Source organism: Haliotis asinina, chromosome 12, assembly GCF_037392515.1.
Source record: "Haliotis asinina isolate JCU_RB_2024 chromosome 12, JCU_Hal_asi_v2, whole genome shotgun sequence".
Classification (NCBI taxonomy): domain Eukaryota; kingdom Metazoa; phylum Mollusca; class Gastropoda; order Lepetellida; family Haliotidae; genus Haliotis; species Haliotis asinina.
Window position 1 is genome coordinate 15,050,227 of NC_090291.1, and position 17,043 is coordinate 15,067,269.

The following is a 17,043-nucleotide window of genomic DNA, read 5'->3' on the forward strand; positions in this document are numbered from 1 at the left end:
GATGCAACGAATATTCTAATAAACACCCTTTTTGTTATTGTAATGGATCCAACGTTTCGCCAATGAGATAACATAATGAAAAATACTCAACAACCTCGTGAAATGTGGACGCAATGTCTTTGACAATGTAGGTGTTTATCCCTGAACAAAACGCCCTATATCTCGTTCAATCTACCCCACCTGGCAGCGAACGATGATTCCTCCGAGGTCAAAGTCCAACCAGCTACAGTTCCAGAAGTGTTGCTTGACCGATTGTCTAAAAATAGATGTTATTCCGCTCTCGTCAACATGTGCATGTACTGATGACGCGCACCAGTCGAGCGTATAAAACAAGCTGAGGGCGAATCCGCTTCAGAATTTGAATGAATCTCCGGAGACAACACACACCTATGAACACTGTGTTTGAAGCTAGTGAAATATGCCTGAAACTGACATTATGGAATCACAGACGCCAATGGACGAGTAAGTATTTTAATTTTGATGCGTATATGTTCACATGTTTCTTGAATTTTATTTAAATATTTAACATTTAAATTTTAGTCGTAAACAGACGAGTATGTATTGATTTTGATGCGTGTAAGGTAATATCTCATGAATATGTATTAAAGGTTTTACCAATTAGATGAAGGTTTTCTGATGTTCTGAGTTTGAAATGTCGACGTGCAATCGTCTTCTCTTACTTTACTTTGTAGACTCAAACAAACAGAACTTTACTTTTTATTTTAATGAAGCATACCACAATGTTCATTTAATATCTAAATGTATTCACTTGCAAATGTATGGAACTTAGATTCGTGTAAGGTAATTTAATTGACATTTCATCGTTGTTGTCATCGTTACCGTTGGGGTATCGACAGTCTCCCAGGTAAAACAAATCCACATTCGGCTCAACAGTGATTGACAGTAATAGCGGAATTTTCGTACATTCGAGAATTCGTGTTATGAATCATTGTATAACGTATCCAGAGGTAGATAAATGAGGATTCATGTCATGTGTACATCGCGTTCACCCTAATAATGAATAAAATGGCGATTTCCATTTTGCATGGGGAATTATCCGAAACGTATTTAATGGCTCGCGCTTCCTTGTTGACGGCATATGAGATTACTTCAGCTAGCGATTTCATCATCCCGATCAAAAATAATATAATTAACCACATGTTGCATCATTATTAAATATGTGGGCATAATCAGTTCATTGCAACCTCTTCGTTCTCAAAACCAACATAAACTCAACCAAAACGTTGAAAGCTTATAGCGATGGAGAATTGCCCATTTCTTTGTTTACCCGATCAGCTGACTACAAGAAGTGAGTCGGTGCGTGTGGATTTTGTTCAGCCAATGAAAACCCAGTATTCAGACACACCTCCTCCTAGCCTCGCAACGCACATATATCAATTTGCTTTCAAATATAGTTCTTCGTTAAATGGATTCATAGGATCCATATGTCAAACATTATCCATTGAAACAACTCTTTTCACTAGAATGTAAAGTGGGAAGTTTAACTAGCTCATTGCAGCATGTTATCAGACACACGATAACCTACCCTAGCGGAAAGATTTCACATGTCATATCCCTACGCAGTTACTAAAATTAACAGTTGTCACTGGACTGTCGATGGGTCAACACTCTCTTCACAATGGTCGGCCTGTTCCAGCTTATCAGGTGACAAATTAACTTTACGTTTTCACTTGCTGTTGTAATTTTGTAAACTGTAATCTAACCATCATCTCAAATCGTATTTTTTTCGCCTCTATTTTAATTTGTCCGTTGTTAGGGACGAATGGTTGAACCGGTGGTTATTGAGGGAGTCATTTGAGCCACGTGTTTGTCACAATCGATTTCTTAACAATGGTCGGCAAAGTATCTTTTCGGCCCACCTGGGTCTATGCGTGAGCTCCACGCCAACCCATTAACTGTACCATATACACTCGATATGTGATAGATCCACAGTGCTCTGATGAAATTACTGGTTTGAGTCTTATAAGGAGAGAAAACGAAAACTTACAATATAACAAGTTACTCTTTAAAAGATGGTCACGCACCGTTGCAAGACGCCAAAGATATTCACATTTCTTATTTGTCAAAAGAGCCGCATTTAAATGATTATGGTCCATGTGTGGACACGCTCTGTAAATTCTCAAAATGCGTTTTTCAATACAGACAAGCTTATCGTTTTTTGTTGTATTTTTTATAACCATTTCGTTCATTGCCTAAAATGCTAAGCATCAGTAATTTTAGATTCAGTTGAATGAGGGAGACTATGAACATATGTTGTAGATTATCCCTGGTTGATTGTATTTTTTCATTCATATGGAAACAAATATGATGATTTCTGCCATATTTGTTAGGGTACGTTGTGGTTACCAGACCTTCCCTGACTTAATCCATTTATCATTCATATATGTTCTTAACTGATGAAAATACAATTTATTATCAATATTAATTTTAAGTGGCTAGAATGATCAGAGGCCTTACCTTCAAGGAGATCTGTGAAGGTCCTGGAGTAGAATAGACCTTCAGCAACCCATGCTTGCCATTAAAGGCAACTATGCTTGTCGTAAGAGGCAACTAACAAATCAGGTGGTCAGGCACACTGACTCGGTTGACACATGTCATCAGCTCCCAATTGCACAGATCGATGCTCATGTTGTTGGTCACTGGATTGTCTGATCCAGACTCAGTTATTTGCAGACCTCCACCATATGGCTGGAATATTGCTGAGGGTGGCATAAAACTGAACTCACCTTCAAGGAAATTCCATTTGAATAGTATCCTATAAAGACTTTGACGGCAATGTTTCTCTACATGAACTACACAATAAATTGATAAAACATTGCCATTCTAAAAATATGCATCTTTTGAAAACAGTGGTTTGAGTTTATAAAGTGTTTTGAAGATTCATGACATTTTTGCTTGTTAACAGAAAGTAAAACCAATTCCATGATACCATCTGTTAAGTTCACTTTCATCAGGACAGGATTAGATGTTGAAATGTTAAACGTGGAAAATTTTCCTCCACTGCTGTGGATGTGTATAATGACATTGGGGAAGAAGTCAAAAGTAAAATGTCACAGCGAATGACCTGTACAACTTGTGATAACAGCATCTTTCAACAAGCTCAGGCCTGATTACATATACAAATGACAGGTGTTCCCAGGAGTCTCTGTACGAGGGTGTTCAAACAAACAGAAAGCTTACTGATGCTTTTTACAAACAGGCCCCACCTATTCCAAATATTTGAAATCCTGCCTGCTAAAGAGACCTCACTTTCGAGGAAATATACTTAACAGCAAAAGAAATGCAGCTCTGGCTTTTTTGAAGCATTTAAATAGGAGACCTAATCATGAATGCTTACTTTTATGAGATCTCATTTTTTAAAAAAAAATTGCAGGTGTTTTTACTGTTCAGTATACTTTGCACTAAATATATGCGGAGGTATGTTACATTTGTGTAAAATATACAAAAATCTAGTTTTTATACTTGGCAAGTAATTCATTGGAATTATATTGTGTTTTACATGTATCATCAGTCAATTTTGTGTGTTTTTCAATTATATTCAGAACTGATATGCAATGTTGCCAAGAATATGCTTCAAGGTTGCATAAGGTTAAGTGGCCCTATAACGTAAGTTCTTTAACTATGTTTCCTTACAAACAATGTCATTTTTTTAGCAACAAAAACATATTGATATGACTTTTTATTGAACTTATGTTCATTACATCTTGTTTACACAAAAAGCAGCTTTACATAAATAGGGTTTTCCTATCTTGTAAAATGTTCTGAAATTGAATGGAGAAATGTCTCGTTTGATACCAGGAGCAAACAAAATGTTCAGGAAGTTGAGACTAAGATAAGTGAACCTCTCGTGCCTTATCTTTCAGCTGTTCTCCATATTGAGTCTAGCTATAAAAGTACATGTTTATCAGTTAGGAAGACACTCTTGAAGGAACATTCCAGTATAAATGGGTTTTTCCGTAAAATTTAAACAGGTCTGATTAATGTCATGGGTACAATGTGTGAAGCCCAATTCTACTGTCACCTGCAGTGACACAGCTGGAGTATTGCCAAAAGCCACATAAAACCATACTCACTACCAGACCAAGGTCTCCTTTCACAAAGCAGCCTTCACTAGGGTTAACCTTAACTCCCATTCTTTAACATTGCACTACGGTTACCTTAGACATGGGTACCCTCACTTCAGTGTTAAAGAATGGGAGATGAGGTCAACCTTTCATAAGGTTGTTTTGTGAAAGGAGCCCCAGCTTAACAGGCCCTTTTCCTCATAGCCCATTGCTATTTCAGAGCATCCACTGCATTAGGCACCAAAATGTCATCAATAAAAACATCTGCTGTCGTAATATTTTTATCATTTAGGTATCAGAGAATATTACATGCTAACATTTGCTGCATTTGCATAAATGTTTGATTTGTGTGCTTATATTGCCTCATTGCTGTTGTATCATAGTATGTTTCAACAAGGCAGACCAGCAGCCTGGCAATAAAATCTGCTGACTGCTCATTCATATTTTCTATGTGTACACTATCATGGATGAAGCATATCATGGGTAGTCATTCAGGGAGAGTGTTCTTGCACTTTGGATAAAGGTAGGACTCTAGTAGAGGTATATGTTCATTGTGGAAGTTTTCACAAATATTCACATTCAAGAGGAAATCCCACCCCGATCAATATTTTTTTATGTCCACCCCTTCATGTCCATTTTTGCAGCATTTCTAATGGGAGTTGTAATGGACAGCCTTGTTTGAAAATTAAAAATTGATTTATGCCTAAATATTTTTCTGTCCTTGTTGTATATGTCTATGTTGTATAAGAAAGGTCTGAGTGGTTTCAGTTGCAACCTTGAAATATGGTGGAGAACTTTAAAAGCTCACAAGACATGCTCAACAAAGTAGTTATTTCGATCAAAGTCCAGTCAGGTATTTTTCCCAAGCGTTGACCCAGATCTTGTGAGAAATCAGCTGATTCAATAAGTAGATCAAGTGTAGTCGAGCCTTGTGATAGTACTGGGCCATGTTGACACAGCACCTAGTTGATGTAATATAACCTGGCTAAGATGCCATACTTGTGACATCTCACACTCTCAGGGCTGTAGATTGTAACCAGTTCGACTGGAAGTGAAATAACCACTGGCTACCCACAGTGTGTGAAATAGATTCCAAATGTTGCTGGCCAGTTTGACTAGCTGTGCCTGAAAATTACTAACCAACAAAATAATTCACTAGCACAAAATTTGTATGTAGAAATGAAAGCAGAAGGTTGCAAAAAGATGAAATACCATTTGAAAAAAATAAATAAGAAAACACATGTCTGAATTTCTAAAATTTATGGTTTATGCTCAGATAACTTAAATAGGCCATGATTAAGCTACTAATATGATGAACATTTTTATCAGGTAATAATCTACCATGATTTAGAAGTGTATGATAACAAGTCAGAGAGAGTGATATAGTCGCCTCTTACCACAAGCACAGTCGCCTTTAATGGCAAGCATGGGTTGAAGGCCTATTCTAACCCGGACCTTCACGGGTCTATACGTTTACAAAATGACCAAATTAATGACTGTGGTATTTTCACTGGCCTGAATGAATTTTTACTTGCCACAGGCTAGCATGCCAGTGGTTATTTTGAACACTGGTTATCCATAGTCCAGTAGGAACAACAGGTGTTCATTAACATTGAGTAGTATACAGGGCATTTCAAGACTAACCTCAAGATGCTGAAATAAAGTTTTATTGCTTGAGTGTTTGATGTGTTTTCCATTTTTCCATGGAAGGAATACTTTTCATGGTCATGCTTTAAAGATTTTATATGACATCATTCATGTGATAAAATTATCATAATCTTTGGGAGATGTCAGCGAATTGTTTACCTGCTTGATGTATATGTTAAAGACAATGCCATTTTCATAAGAAAATTACCAGTCAACCTCAGTGTCAATAATCTAATGGTGAAAGAAAAATGATGAAAACTGTTGCTGCATATTATGCCTAGAGGCTGTTTATGCTTCAAGTAGTACCAAGTCATGCAGAACTGTTGTCAAAGAAATCTCTCAAACATGCTAAGTATAAATAACTGTTGTCTGATGGTTGTCATAGCAACCTTCAGCTGCAACTGATCAGTGATTGACACTTACCTGGTAGGTGTAGATGGATTCTTATTTTGCAGACTGGATATGTTAACGTTCAGTTGATTAATGAGATATGATATATGATATGATATGATATGATATGATATGATATGATATGATATGATATGATATGATATGATATTTGAACACTTGGTCTAGTCACTTTCTTGGCAGCAGGTAGTTTGTGTTATATTATCATGATTCTATCCCTCCTTACCCGCACAATACACAGACCAATGTACAGTGGATGGATCTCATGAAGCAAAACTCGTTTCCTCTAATTTTGACTTCTAAATGTATGTAAATGGATTGAGTATTTTTGTTTACAAGAAGTCCTCCTTTGGGTTCATATAAGCTTTAAAATGTCCAAATTAAAACCTAAGACAGTTGTAACTATATTTTAATGTAAATGTTTACAAAACAAAAAGCACATTTGTGTTATGTGCAACCACCCCTACAGGGCCCCTCAGGGAAAGAGCAGGTACAGCCAAGAGCAGGTAACTCTAGCCTTCTACCTTACACATCACACATCATGAGTAGCTTCTACAGGTTTGTATGAATTAATTTCATTCATTGAATGTTTGTCCTTACTCCAGAACACTAACTCTCTCTCACTCTGACAGATTCAGTTCATGTGCACTGAGGAAGTCTCCCTCCATCAAGAACAGGGCCATATTTGATGCCCCCCGTCGCAGCTTCCAGGTCATCTACGGCGATCTGGAACATCTCCCCAACCGAGTCCGCAGCTACGTCGAGGAGAATGCCCGGCTTTGCCAGCCTGACACCCTGCACATCTGTGATGGTTCCGATCGAGAGAATGAGCTGCTTACTTACATGTTGCAAAAAGATGGCATCCTCAAAAAACTACCGAAATATGAGAACTGGTAGGTCACAAAGACCACTGTACACATATGTGAGTAGAATAGGTCTTCAGCAGCATGCTTGCCATAAAAGGCGACTAATAGCATTGATGACTTGAGTGACACATGTCAACAGTTCCAAATTGTGCAAATCGATGGCGTAAAACTTAACTCACTCACTCACTCACTCAAGATGGGATAAGCTCCAAATATCAAGGAATGTGGATGGTTATATAAAATCGTAGACACTTTTTGTTTAACACCACACTCAGCAATGTTCCAGCTTTATGGCAGCAGTCTGTAAACTATCAACTTAAGACATGCCAATCCTGTGATCAACAGCATGAGCATCAGCCAATGCAAATGGACATCTGTGACATGTCATCCAAGTCAGTGAGTCTGACCATCCAACCTCATTTGTTGCCCATTACAACAAGGATGGGTTGCTGAAGGTTTATGATCACACTGTTGATCACTTGACTAGTGTAATCTTGATTATTTACAGACCTCTGCCGTATAGCTGGAATATTTCTGAGTGCGACATCAAACAACAAACATTCAATGTGGCACACCAATATATATGTGAAATAACACACATACAAACTCTTTGAGATATTAACAAGAATTACCAACTTGTTTCAGTTGGTTGGCAAGGACGGATCCAGCAGATGTTGCTAGAGTTGAGAAGCTGACCTACATATCAACGGATGAACAACGGGATACAGTGCCAAGTACCAAGTATGGCGCCAAGAGTCAGCTTGGCAACTGGATGGCACCAGAGGACATGGACAATGAACTCAACATGAGGTTCCCTGAGTGCATGAAAGGTAGGTGAATGGTAAAACCTGCCAAAATATACCTGGGCCTTTGCTTACTAATTCCAGTGGGGTAGCCTAGTGGTTAAGGGGTTCGCTTATCATACCAGGTTCTAATCCTCACAATGGTATTATGTGTGAAGCCCATTTCTGTCCCATTTCATGATGTTGCTGTATTATAAGCTGCATAAAACCACACCTATTAACTCACTGTTCATCCCCAGAATCATTAAAATTGGGCGTTTTACTCATTGTGCTAGTATAAGAGGCCTGGTGGTCAAGATGCAGCAATGCTATTCAGAGTTGCTTCCCTTGGACATGCCAGAAACTTGCTGTTATGGTTACACTACACCACATATTTCCCCACAGACTTCTATAGTAGCCCTATATCTTTTAAAATATCACCCAGGCTATCCACAGCCATTCCATGTACATATGGGCACAATCTGGCCATTAAACCACAATAAAACTCAAGTCTTTAAAGGGCATATAGAAGTGAAATACATAAGAATGAAGATTTTATGGATATTAACTTCTTTATTATGGGAACACAACGTTTCGTTTCACTCCAAAAACGTCCCATAATAAAGTAGTTGATATCCATAAAATCTTCATTCTTCATAAAACTCAATTTCTGTCACACTTGTCAGGTGAATTTTCTGAGCTCAAGAAGCAGAACACCCCCATTCCGCACCAAATGTCAGCTACTTGAAGATATCTGTACACACATAAGTAAAAATCACGGTAATAAAAATGACAGTACTAAATCCTTAAAACTGTGGTCAGTATTATTTACTGGATGGATGTGTTTCTAAAACATTTCTGGTTAAGTGAACATCTAGCCTGATAGGCAGCAACAGTTGTATGATCCCCAGGGAGATGAGATTGAAAATACTATGTGCCATTGTTATGGACATCCAGTGAGCAAGGGAAAAACAAAGTGCCCTGGCTGACTGGCGCCGATATGTATATATATGGTTTTGTGGACATAGTTATCTTACAAATCCTTGAAAAGAAGTCAAAGAACATTTAAACTTTATTTGAAAAGTGTATATGTATCAGAAAATGATGTCTTTAACAGTGTTGTATCATATGTCATACTTGGCATTACACATTCTGAGTAAAGTACAAGTTCTAGTACATTTTTTTGGTTGGATCCCATCCAGTATTCAAACCCACACCCTCAGAATCAGGCACCTAATCGCCAGCAGACGAAGTCAGCTGCCTAACCTTGTCAGCCACAATGACGTAACAATGTTGACAGTTGATGATTCTAATATGTTGGGGGCTTTTGGGCAGCCTAAAGTGTTCTCCCATCACACTGAAGACCAGGGTTTGATTCCGTCCACGGCTAAAGTGTGTGAAGCCCATTTCTGGTGTATTTAGCCTTGGTATTGTTGGAATATTGTTAAACGTGGCATAAAACCATACTCCGTAACCCTAACGTGTTACTATTGTTCCCAGGTCGCACCATGTATGTGATTCCGTTCAGCATGGGCCCCATCGGTTCCCCAATGTCCAAGATTGGCGTCCAGCTCACTGACTCTGCCTATGTGGTGGCCAGCATGAGAATCATGACGAGGATGGGTTCGAAAGTACTCAGTGCCCTGAACGATGACGACTTTGTCAAGTGTCTACACTCTGTGGGTCGACCTCTACCCTTGACAAGTAAGTAGCTCCTAGGGTGGTTTGATGCTAGGAATAGTATCTGAGACAGCTTACATCAAAACTTCACTGTTCATTTGCAGGGAGAGACGATATGCATTTGCAAAGGGATGTTTCACATTTTCAGTTTATGAAATAAGGCCTGTCTGACCACTCGTGACAGTCTAGATTTCTGATGGATCATCTAAGTTTACAGCTAGTCTGCTGAAAGGACTAGTGAAAATTATAGATGTTCCGTTCATTTGGGTAAATCCACCATATCTTGGTGTCGGGCCTGGTTAAATCCTGAAGAAGTTAGCAGCCTTGATCTCTGGCTCAGTTTTTGGCTTATTTCATACACAGATATTTTATGTTCAACTTGACAGCTAAAGTGATGACTGATACAAAATGTTCTTTTACAAATTGTTCTTCCTTTTACAAATATGCAGTTTTACAAAGAAACCTTACTTCTACTCTGTCCTAAGTCAATGTTAAGGTTAGCACTGCTGTTGTTTTTCACAGTGGCACACAAGTTAAAAAACTAAGATACTTGTTACTTTAAATACATGTCAGATACTTTATTCCTTAACCCATCTTTACAGAACCTCTCCACAACAACTGGCCATGTGACCCTAAAATGACCCTGGTGGCACACATCCCAGATAGGAATGAGATCGCATCTTTCGGCAGTGGGTATGGTGGAAACTCGCTCCTCGGCAAGAAATGCTTTGCTCTTCGTCTAGGTTCCATCTTGGCAAATAGAGAGGGCTGGCTTGCTGAACATATGCTGGTGGGTTCATTTCTATGCTTGGAGGCTGGTATTGATTTAGTTTATAGGGAATGACATTGTATTGTATCTTCATGGCCTAGCCAATCTTTTCATGTCATTCCCTTAACCTTCTTAGAGTAATGTGAAGCTCATTTCTTGTGTCGACTGCAGTCTGACAAGAAATGCAGCATTGTGTCATTTCATCCAGATTGTTTATTGAAATATAGCAATGGAAATATACCAGCTGTATTTGTTTTCATACAATTTAATACAATGTACAATTGCATCGACATTTAACCGATAACCTACCCGATCGATTTAGCTACCTTCTGTTCCACTTGTTTTTCACTGGTAAGTCAGGGTTAGTCACCTATTAACCAAAACGTTTCTGTAGTTTCCTTTACATATTTGGGAGACTACAGATACATTTCAGTGCGCATTTTGTATATTTGAACGCATATTTATATGTAGATACACAGCTTGTCTAGATTTCTTTTTTTGATAAACCACACCCACCCACCCACCTGCTGATTGACGACATTGTATTTACCTTGACGACATTGTATTTACCTTGCTGATGGTAGGTCTTTGTTTTGTCAGATCCTGGGCATTGAGAACGAGAAAGGGGAGAAGAAGTACATGGCAGCTGCGTTCCCCAGTGCTTGCGGCAAGACCAACCTTGCCATGATGACCCCTTCGTTGCCCGGCTACAAGGTCACCTGTGTTGGAGACGACATCGCATGGATGAAGTTCGACAACAATGGCAAGCTCAGAGCCATTAACCCTGAAGCTGGATTTTTCGGAGTTGCGCCAGGTGGACATCTTTGTCACTTTTTGCATTTTTCAGGATGGGATAAAGGTTTACTGTCTCTAATTTTGAAGATAAATATGAAATAACCAGTTGTAAGAATGCAGCTCTTCATATGTGCTTGATATTTGAAGGAATCTTTAAACAAGACTAGACTAGACATTATTTAGACTACCAGTTGTCAGGCTCCGGCGTTCATGGAAGCCATGGTAGTTGAGTGGGTTAGGTTGTCGACTCTTTGTTCTGATGTTTAGGTGCCATTCTGGGGATGTGGGTTGAAATAAGGATTGGGTTCAACTCCAAAACTCCCAAATGACCTGGTACATGGACCACATTCTAAATGGAACTGAGTATTCAGAGCTATAATTGCACAGATTTTTTCCAAACCTGTATGTTGTCAAACGTTTTGGAAATGCATGTTTGTTTCTGACAGGTATCTAATATCTTTTTGCTGCATCAGGTACTTCCATGAAAACAAATCCTAACGCCATGAAGACAATCACGTCCAACACAGTTTTCACTAATGTGGCCGAGACCCGTGATGGAGGGTTCTTCTGGGAAGGATTGGAGGATGAGGCAGACAAAGATGTCAAGGTGGAGTCGTGGCTGGGAGACAAAGACTGGAAGAAGGAGAGCGGCAAACCTGCAGCTCACCCCAACTCCAGGTAAAGATGTCACTGTCGATCCTCTGACTCTCATTCCTTTCTCACTGCTGCCTTAGAAATGTCCCCAATTTGGCATGTGGAGGGACTTCTTTGAAGAGCTGTTTGGTAGTCAGACTCATTGACTTGATTTGGTCACAGTTTGGAAATTGTTCATAACATCGGTTGATGCCTTGCCTGGACTCCGACACTTCAAACTGTTACTTCCTGTATTTGACCTTGTCACTGTAATAGCATGAAAACTACTGACTGTGGTTTATGAGTATCCAGTGACCCTTGTCTGACTCCTATGTCTCTTGAACCTGGAGAACTGTCAAGATCAAGGGTAAAATATATCTTCAGCAACCCATGCTTGCCACAAAAGACGATTATACTTGTCATGAGAGGTGACTAAGGGGATCAAGTGGTCAGGTTCCCAGACTTGGTTGACATGTCATCAGTTACCAGTTGCAGATGTCAATGCTCATGCTATTAATCACCCGATTGTCTGGTCCGGACTCGATTATTTACAGACTGCCACCATATAGCTGGATTATTGCTGAGTGCTTGCATAAAACTAAATTCATTCACTCACTCACTTGATCCTGGCCTTGACCTTCATTTGATTTCATCTTGAAAAGGGTCCACAAACACTGTATTTCAGCAGCTTACAAATTCTGGACATACCCTTGGTTTAGTTGATGTCTACACATGTTGTTGTTCATTATATCAATTACTGGACTCAATTTTTCTCATGCTACCATCATATCAAGGATTCTCAGATATAACATTGACCTTTTTATTGACCTGTATGATTTGCATATTGCAGGTTCTGTGCGCCCGCCTCTCAGTGCCCGATAATGGACCCTGACTGGGAAAGCCCTGAGGGTGTGCCCATCGAAGCCATCATCTTCGGGGGTAGGAGACCAGAAGGTAGGAACCTTTTGTCATTGATTATCAGATTCTCTAATTAAAAATCTTTAACATTTCTAAATATAAAACCTATGAAGGTCAGATAGGAATTGTTCTTCAGCGACCCATGCTTGTAAGATGTGATTTACAAGATCAGGTGGTCATGCTTCCTGGCTTGATTGACAAGTCATTGTATCCTAATTGTTTTGATCGATACTCATGCTGTTGATCACTGGATTGTTTGGTCCAGGCACTGTCAAACAGCTGGAATACTGCTGAGAGCAGTGTTTCACGGTATTTCCTTTTCAGTCACTGGTCTATTCACTTGGTAGTGATAATCTTCCATCACGTTCAAAATTTGGTTTTGTCTACAGGAGTTCCGCTGGTCTATGAGTCTTTCAACTGGCAACATGGTGTGTTCCTTGGTGCCGCCATGAGATCTGAATCTACAGCTGCCGCAGAACACAAAAGTAAGCAAGTTAATATGGTGTTTCAATCATTTGTGCAATGCAGAACAATCACTTTGAACCAGAGAGCAAAACCAATAATCGTATGTCCACTCATTGCATAAAATGAGGTGGTTAAACCATTCATGTGACACACCAAAGACCAGGGTTTAATTCCCCACATAGGTACAATGCGTGAAGCCCATTTCTAGTGTCCACAGCAATAATATTGCTGGAATATTGTTAAAATAGGCGTAAAACTATACTCATTCATTACATGAATCACATTGTCACAGGTGTCATCACCTCAAATGTGACTTTGTACCCTGATGACAACAGGATCTCAGTAGCAAGGGGCAGTGGGGTAGCCCAGTGATTACATCGATACAATGTGTGGACCCTATTTCTGGTGTTCACTGCTGCGATATTGCTGGAATATTGCTGAAAGCGGCCTAAAAGGAAGTCACTATTCAGGGATAGATAACTGTAAAATCAGACATATTGATTCAGGCTTTTCATCTCATTAACCTGACAGCAATGTCAGAAATTACTCATTCACAATGGTGTTTTTGATGGTATGTTTATGTCTTTTTTGCTACAGTTTGATTGTAAATCTGAAACAAATGCATATCTGGGTTATTTCAAAATCCTAAAATTCATCTGTTTTATCTTGCAGCCAAACAAATTATGCACGATCCCTTTGCCATGCGACCATTCTTCGGGTACAACTTTGGGGATTATCTGAAACACTGGCTGAGTTTCCAAGAGCGCCAAGCGACACTACCCAAGATCTTTCATGTTAACTGGTTCCGCAAGGACAACAATGGACAATTCCTGTGGCCAGGTTTTGGCGAGAATGCCCGTGTGTTGGACTGGATCTTCCGTCGTGTTGATGGAGAGGACATTGCAAATGAATCCGCCATCGGTTACATTCCCAAATTGGACTCTTTAAACCTCAGTGGCCTTGAAAAGCCTGTAGATCTTCAGGAATTGTTCCGCCTGCCTGCCGAATTTTGGCAGAAAGAGGTCAACGCCATCTACAAGTATTTTGATGAGCAGGTAAACGGAGACCTCCCTCCTGCAGTCATGGAAGAACTGAAGTCCCTTGAGAAGCGAGTTTCTCGTCTGTGATACCTTCATCCTCATGAACCCACCCTCTGGAACTACAGCGACCATTTCACAGACATATGTCATCATTTCACTATCAATGAGCATCTTTTGTAAAATATCACCTGTTGCTCAAAACCTGGCATTTCCAGTATGTGTGGAACAACAAGTCATTTGAAAGCACTGTCATTAGAGAAATAGATTGTATTGTTGGCGAAATACATTTTACGTCTAGTCCTAACAGAATTAGTGATAGATCATGTTGCAATATGTTGAACCAGAAGCGGATAGATTTGGGGGGCATGATAGCTGCAATATTCATTGTTAGAATAAATATGGTCATTTTGTTGTATTTCCATGTGTCACAATGTTCAATATTGATTATGACTAAGTATTGATAGTCTGTGCACAAAATGTCTACTATGTAGATGTGCATTTTATCAGAATAAGATTATGGAACACATTACTTATTTTAGTACCCCATGTTGTATCAAACTTTCACTGATATTTAGATAAACTGTTTTATCATTGCTCTGTTTAATTTAATGTCAGTACATTCCATGTCAAGTTATATGAATATGTGTGCTTTTATTTCATCCACTTTCAGAATATTTTAACATGTTTTAGACGCTGTTATTTCTGACCTAACTATTAGGCCAAACTACACGAATTGATTCACCTTTTGGAAACGGTTCCTTGCCATTTTGGTTTCAGGACACCGCTGCCAGATCGTCTATAACAGAAACTGAAATATTCCTTATCATATATTTAGTACTGATTTGGTTAATGTGCCCTGTCACCGACAGTGCCTGAGAAAAAAAGGACATTGTACATTCACTGACTAAGAAATGGCAGATTATGTTTAAAGATTTTCATTTTATCTGAGATTCAACTCTAAACAAACTCGCTTTTTACCTCAACATATTCTTCTGACTGAATGGAATGTGTTTTATCCGTTAAGTATTAGACTAGAATTGTGTGATAATCTCTGTGAATAAGGAGATAATGGCTGTGATTCTGTGAATGCATGTGTTCATTCTCGTAACGTGTCAATCTGCTAATGTGTTCGATTTCATATAGGTGTATTTTTATATCTGTTGAGATTTTAACTTGGGGAATGTGGATCTATCCCCATAATGCAATGGAAATAAACTGAAGGGTTGTTTTAATGCGTGTTCTGTTATTTTATGAAGACAATTTGTAGCTTACATGACAAAAGCAAAAACGATTTAATTGTTTAATGCATTATTTCAGTTGTATGTGTAAATCAGTGCATAAATTTGCCTCTGCTAGAATCTACACTTTACTGAGGAAGCGTAATCTCTCATAGACCAATTAACCACTTTCTGGGTGTCCCAAGGGTGTCCTGATGATCGAAAGTAATTGAATATTAGATTGAAAGAAGTATTAAAATTAATAACTGGTTGTAAAAAATATGTTTCCAAATAATCAGAATTTTGTTATTTTAGTATAGCCATAACTGAATGAAGTAAACTAACCATTAATTTGAGGAATATTCACAAAAATAACATTCTGTTGTGTGAATAATTGGACAAACATTTGCTCAACAGCGTAAAGCTGTCCACTTGGTAAGATTTTAATCACTTTATTGTTTAATTACAATTCCAGTGCCTTTCTTGCATGCATGAATTTCTTTGCAAAACAGTATTAGTTATGAAAAACATTAATTAGAAAAAAACTGTGGAAAACCTTAAAACTTGGTGATTACATAAAGAGTGTATGTATTTCGATTAGTATAATTGTTGACCGCAAGTCCTAGGATATAGTGGATTTGGTGTCCAAGTCCCAACACCATCAGTTACTTTCAGACCTGGGAGCCATGCCATTTAATCTTGTCACGGGGAGACACAAAGTATGTGATCTAGATAATATGTGACGACTCTAAAGGTATGGCTTCCAATCCAGGGCAGTACTTGACCTAACAAAAGTACCTTAATATGTAATTCTTCATTCTCTAAATGGCATTGTGTATTCATGACATGGTATAGTCTTGACAGGCAACTTGAACCAGCAATTCTTGATACGAGGGGAGATAATCCATTCATTGTAGGATTAGCAATAGACATGTTCAGTCTCTGAATATGTGTAATTTTGATGTAATACACTAATACATATAAACTGAAAAGGAGCCCCAGGGAGATTAGAGATTCCTGACCCTGAGGAAATCTAGACTTGCTTTAGCGTTTCAGAGAGGGCTTGGTAGTAGGGAGTGAGTTTAGTTTAGTTTTGCTCATGTTATGGTACATTGCTTTTAGTTTGGTTATTTGGTTGTTAAACGCTGCCCTCAGCAATATTATAGCTATATGGCGTCAGTCTGTAAATAATCCAGTCTGAAACAGACAATCCGGTGATCCAACAGCATCTGCGCAATTGGTAACCAATGACGTGTCAATCAAGTCAGCGATCCCGTTAGTCGCCTCTTATGACAAGCACACTCACCTGTAATGGCAAGCATGGGTTGCTGAAGGCCTATTCTACAAGTCAGCGAGCCTGACCACCCGATCCCGTTAGTCGCCTCTTACTACAAGCAGAGTCACCTTTCATGGCAAGAATGGGTTGCTAAAGGCCTGTTTTACCCTGGACCTTTACGGGTCTGGCAGTAGGGAAAAGGATGTGGTTTAGGGACTGTGATACAGAACTAGATAAGCATAGTTTGTTTTAAACCACTCCTGAGAATCACTAGCAACCCATGCTTGCCATAAAAGGTGACTATGCCTGTCGTAAGAGGCGACTAACGGGATTGCGTGGTCAGGCTCGCTGACTTGTTTGACACATGTCATTGTTTCCCATTGGCGCAGATCAATGCTCATGTTGTTGATCACTGGATTGTCTGGTCCAGACTCAATTATTTACAGACTGTCGCCATATAGC

General features: G+C 39.0%; 1 protein-coding gene across 2 annotated transcripts; it reads left to right on the plus strand.

Moving 5' to 3' along the window:
• The first annotated feature begins 204 nt into the window (after nt 1-204).
• On the plus strand, nt 205-15,320 carry LOC137258929 (phosphoenolpyruvate carboxykinase, cytosolic [GTP]-like). Of its 2 annotated transcripts, none has more exons than XM_067796624.1 (10): nt 205-462; nt 6,773-7,033; nt 7,652-7,836; nt 9,289-9,492; nt 10,071-10,258; nt 10,838-11,051; nt 11,506-11,710; nt 12,516-12,619; nt 12,973-13,068; nt 13,721-15,320. In XM_067796624.1, exons 1-10 carry the CDS (start codon nt 419-421, stop codon nt 14,173-14,175), a joined length of 1,956 nt encoding a protein of 651 aa, XP_067652725.1. In that variant the 5' UTR covers nt 205-418; the 3' UTR covers nt 14,176-15,320. The 2 variants fall into 2 exon arrangements, with proteins under 2 accessions (XP_067652725.1, XP_067652726.1); XM_067796625.1 differs by lacking the exon at nt 205-462 and adding an exon at nt 1,390-1,665.
• The last annotated feature ends 1,723 nt before the right edge of the window (nt 15,321-17,043 follow it).

What these genes read in the sequence shown, in the direction of transcription:
- LOC137258929 (XM_067796624.1), top strand. Translation starts at nt 419, where the DNA reads ATGCCTGAAACTGACATTATGGAATCACAGACGCCAATGGACGA. An exon ending in TCACAGACGCCAATGGACGA is followed by an intron (nt 463 to 6,772) that starts GTAAGTATTTTA and finishes TCACTCTGACAG; the next exon opens with ATTCAGTTCATGTGCACTGA. An exon ending in ATTTTTCGGAGTTGCGCCAG is followed by an intron (nt 11,052 to 11,505) that starts GTGGACATCTTT and finishes TTGCTGCATCAG; the next exon opens with GTACTTCCATGAAAACAAAT.